This window comes from Mastigoproctus giganteus, chromosome 14, assembly GCF_048544385.1.
Source record: "Mastigoproctus giganteus isolate SK-2022 chromosome 14, ASM4854438v1, whole genome shotgun sequence".
Taxonomy (NCBI): domain Eukaryota; kingdom Metazoa; phylum Arthropoda; class Arachnida; order Uropygi; family Thelyphonidae; genus Mastigoproctus; species Mastigoproctus giganteus.
The window spans coordinates 116494063-116499152 of NC_143588.1; the positions used below are offsets into that span (position 1 = coordinate 116494063).

General features: G+C 36.1%; 1 protein-coding gene across 1 annotated transcript; it reads right to left on the minus strand.

Annotated features, from left to right (window-relative positions):
• Positions 1-3313: 3313 nt before the first annotated feature.
• On the minus strand, positions 3314-4839 carry LOC150075627 (uncharacterized). The gene has a single exon (XM_090388598.1). It carries the CDS (start codon positions 4817-4819, stop codon positions 3314-3316), a length of 1506 nt encoding a protein of 501 aa, XP_090244724.1. The 5' UTR covers positions 4820-4839.
• Positions 4840-5090: the final 251 nt, after the last annotated feature.

A 5090-nucleotide genomic window follows, 5' to 3' on the forward strand; every position in this document is an offset into this window, starting at 1 on the left:
CAATTGATGGTACTCATTCACTATATTCACTGTAGCAGTGTCACAGTGAAGTTGAACTAATATTCTGGAGCCACCGTACAAACGGAATCTCCATGGTCAGCACAGGGGTCCTACAGCTGCTTAAAATGAAAGTTTTGCATGGTAGCAGTCACTATCGTATCCAGGTATCATCGTAAGGGGGCATGGCGACCAGGTTTTTGAGTGTTTTTTTTTTTTTTAGACAGACCTAGGAACACTTATATGCATGGTTAAGGGGGGGGGGTATATGCTGTTTAACATTTGTTTCCAGGCGTATTTGATGCAAAGAAATGGCACTTTTTATCCTATCTGAAGATTGGAAACTCAAAACTAGCATTATCTACACATTTCTTGCTTTCTCTAACTGTGATGAGGTCTAAATGTGTAGTCTACTTAGAAAAAGTAAACCTTAACGTATCAACAACCATTTTGATTTTATACATTTTGAGCTCTGTAATAAGGCATTTAAATTAGATACAATTAAATATAAGATAGCACGAGTGAGATTTCCATTTAAATAATTCTGATAATAGTTACTTTAGGCAATTAACCAATTCTGCATCTATGGAAACTCAAAAAAAAAATGATCAATAAAAGGTGTGGCTGATTTCAAATGCTGTATGCAAATTAGTGTGGCCTGATTCAATGTTGATGTCGTCTATCCACCAATGGGCAGAAAACAGCTTATTCCTTTAGTTTGGTGAACCATCTAGTCATGTCAGGGTTCTATAATACTGATAACATTTGAAAGGAGCCACTTGCCTGCATGTTTGTTATGGATAGTCACTGGAAAGCTTAAACTCTTCAGTCTCAAGCTGATTTAGCCAGATGGTTAAATGTTGGTTGTGCTGTCATCAACAGGCTTTGGAGGTGCTGAGAGCAGGGACTAGCAGCAAAAGTCCTAGTGGAGGTGACCTATGACAAGAACCCTGAATGAAGATATGTTTGACTGCTGACACAAAAATGGATATTGACGACTCAAGATGTTCAAAACTCATGGCTGATACAGGAAATTGTATCTCACTCTACCATTACGAGGAGATTGCAAGATAATGGAATATCTCCCATTCCTACATTCTGGATATTATCATGGATGCAGGTAACCAAAAAAGTTACCTGTATCCAAGATAATTAACATTTTGTACTGTTTGTCAAGTCCAAATTTGCTTTACTTAGTAATCTGAGATGTATTCATCTGGATAGAGTTATGGACACAGAATTCCCCCACCCCTGTAACATCAGTGGATTGAACACTTAACATCTCTGGTGGAAGGGGGCAGTGTTGACCAATCTCTCTTTGGGTTTATATATCAACTTGTATGAGCTTGCAGAGGGCACTGTGGACTCTTATGTGACACCCTATGCATGTGCAATGAGTCCGGGTACTAAGGGTGTGCATATATATGTGTGTTAAGGTACGGTATCACTTAGGTGTCGAGACAGGGTTTTGCCCGAGGCACCACAAACATTAGCACCATTTCTAGGTGCATAAAGAATTGCACCTTACAGCATGATAATAACCATGCTGCTCCAGACTATTTGATCACTATCTCAAGATGAATACCATTATTTGTATAGCAAAGCCAGTGCAATCTCATAAATCTCAATCCTATAGAACAGAAGCACTCAAATAACGGCCCACAAGCCAAATCTAGTCCTCGACAAGATTTTAACTGGCCCACAAATGAATTTAGAAAATTATTGCTACCCAAATTAGATATTCTGGAGGCAAAATATGGAATAAACTTCGCACATAAACCAGCTTTGAGACTGTTGAAATATAAGCATGCATCCCATTGTTTTGATAATCCTGGGATGTGTTTATCAAATTTTTTGACATAGCTGCAAATGCTTCATTGATCATTCAATTTTCATTCCTGGAAGTTTAAATAGCAAAAGTTCTTCTGGCCTTTTTCTTACCTGGCATTGGGAATCTCAGAAAATCCACAATAGAGCCCTTGGATATAAAACATTGAGCAATACTGCTATAGAACGTATTTAGATGATATTTTACTGCCTTTGAACCACTTCTAGGAGTTATAAGTGCTCCTGAGGACAATTGGACATGATTAGCATCTCAGCTTCTTCATATCAGCAGCATACAGTTTTGCTGAAAGTTCTGGCCTGTTCACGAAAACTTGTTCTCTACTGATAAGCAACTGGCATTCCATCCATAATTTTAGTCTTTACCAATATATTATCCTCTATGGTTGTGCATGGTTTTTTATTTGAAAACTAAATGCGCAAGGCATAATTCTTATGGGTTTTGGTAATTAACTATATAGTATCGGTGTAAATACACCATAGTTAAACCATAAATTTGAACTACGTAAGTAGTGTAGAAGGCATCATTTTAATTGTATCTCATATTGTGGTTGCCTTCACGAGATAGCAGTATTGCACTACTTCAAATAAATAACGCTTCTCCAGTAGAGTTTGTTATTGTTATTTGGTTTTTAGGAGCATTAGCAACTAAGGCCATATTGCTCCGGGATATGCGGTGGTCATTCCCTGACCTTTCTGCATCCTCCATATTTGATGGTGACCCTCTAGTAGAGAAGACTACTGTTATTTATTTTCAGAGGATACCACCACCCAGATGATCGTTTCGAAGCTATTGGGCTTCATCATCAGTGGGCGGGCAGGTACCCTGGTAATGCAACATGCCATCACGGTTGCGAAGTTATATCCAAAATATGAGAGATGCCAAAGGGTGTTGGTAAAAATGTAAAAAATTAAAACGATGCCTTCTACACTACTTACGTAATTCAAATTTATGGGTTAACTATGGTGTATTTACACCCATACTATATGGTTTTTTTATTTACCAAACTCATTAATGATTATCTGCTTATTTTTCTGTGGGCTTCCATGACATGCTCTATTTAATTACTGTTGATGAACTTTTAGGAAACCAGCATAAATGAAAAAGGATAAAGTCAATGGCAGACAATTAATTACTCGTTACAAAAACAAGTATTTTATTCAACTAGATATCACATACAAACAACGAGGTGCAGAGTAAAATAAGAATACAAAACAGCTATCTTCATCTGCAGAAATTATAGCGAAGTTTTTCATAAATAAATCTGAAAGGAAGTGAAGGCTGTTGATACCAAAATTACACAAATCACCATTTTTTTTTTTTTTAAATTCATAGTTGGTATAAACTATTAGGAAATCTGAGTGATGGATTTTCCGTTGTTCATCATAAATTAGAAAAATCCATCAAAAGGGAGAGAAAAGTCACTGGGAATTACACCAAGTTTCTGAGCGTAATTAGTCTTATCAAGAGTTACTGATCGTGAAAATTATTTCCTGAAGACTGAAATGAGGAAATGGAATTCTGCTGGGTGTGAATTAATAAATGAGTCTTCAGATTAGCTGATCTTGCATATGATTTGCCACATGTTTTACAAGAATACGGTTTCACATGAGAATGAATCAATAAATGTCTCTTCAGATTGTTTGATGTTGTAAATGAATTTCCACATATTTCACAAGAGAACGGTTTTGTATTAGTATGAACTACTAAATGTCTTTTCAAATTTCTCGATTTTGAAAATGCCTTGCCACACGTATCACAAATGTAGGGTTTCTCCTGAGTATGAACTAATATATGCGATTTCAAATAATACGAAGTTGAAAATGCCTTACCACATAATTCACAAGGGTAAGGCTTCTCATGAGTGTGAACTAATAAATGCCTTTTCAGCTTACTTAGTACTGAAAATGACTTGCCACATGTTTCACAAGGGAAAGGTTTCTCCTGAGTGTGAACAAATAAATGCGTTCTCAGAAAAGTTGATGTCGTAAATGCTTTGCCACATGTTTCACAAAGGAAATCTTTCTCCTGAGCATGATCTAATAAATGTATTTTTAAATATTTTGATGTTGAAAATACCTTGCCACATGTTTCACAAGTGTTGCGTGTTTCCTGATTATGAACTAAAACATGTGTCTTTAGGTACCTTGATGTTGAAAAGGCCTTGCCACATATATCACAACTGAAGCGTTTCTCTTTAGGACGAAATAAGAAATGTGTTTTCAGACTATCTGCTGTTAAAAATGCCTTCTCGGATGTTTCAAAAGATGAAGATTTCTCCTGAATGTGCATTATCATATGAGTTTTCAGTCTAGCTAATGTTGAAAACACCAACCCGCACATTTCACAAGATAAAGGTTTCTCACGTGTATGAAGTAATAAATGCGCTTTTAGAGAATGTAGCCTTGTAAATGCCTTCCCACATTTCTCACAAAAGAAAGGCTTTTCCTGAGTATGAACCAGTAAGTGTGTTTTCAGATTACATAATTTTGAAAATCCTTTGCCACAAGCTTCACACGAGTAGGATTGCTCCCGGGAATGGAGTAATAAATGTGTTTCCAGACTATCTGAATCTGAAAATCCCTTGCCACATGTTTCACAGGAATAGGAAAATTGTCGAGTGTGAAGTAACGAATGTGCTTTCAGACTATCTATTCTTGAATACATTTTACCACACATTTCACAAAGAAAATCTTTCTCAAGAGCATGATCCAATAAATGTGTTTTTAAACTATCAGATGTTGAATATGTCTTGCCACTTGTTTCACAAGAGAAAGGTTTCTCATGAGTATGCACTAATGAATGCGTTTTCGGACTATCTGGCCTTGAAAGTTCCTTGCTAGATGTATCATAAGAGGATGGTGCGTCCTGAGTATGAATCAATAAATGTGTTTCCAGTTTACTGGGTAATGAAAATGACTTACCACATGTTTCACAAAGAAAGGCTTTTTCCTGAGTGTGATCTAATAAATGCATTTTCAGACTACTTGGAAGTGAAAATCGCTTGGAACATACCTTGCAGAATAAGTTTTTCTTCTGTGCATGAAATGAGAAATATCTTTTGAAGTAATTTCTATAAGCAAATGTGTTGTTCCACTTTCCACATCTAATAGGTTTTTGATTTTTTTGAATTTTGCTCCTTGTTTTGCTGTTTTCATTCAGTGGGAATGGGTTTCTATAATGTATTTTTTTAATAATACCATTCAATGGTGTGGAATTTTGCTGATTACATACTTGTGAAAAAGAA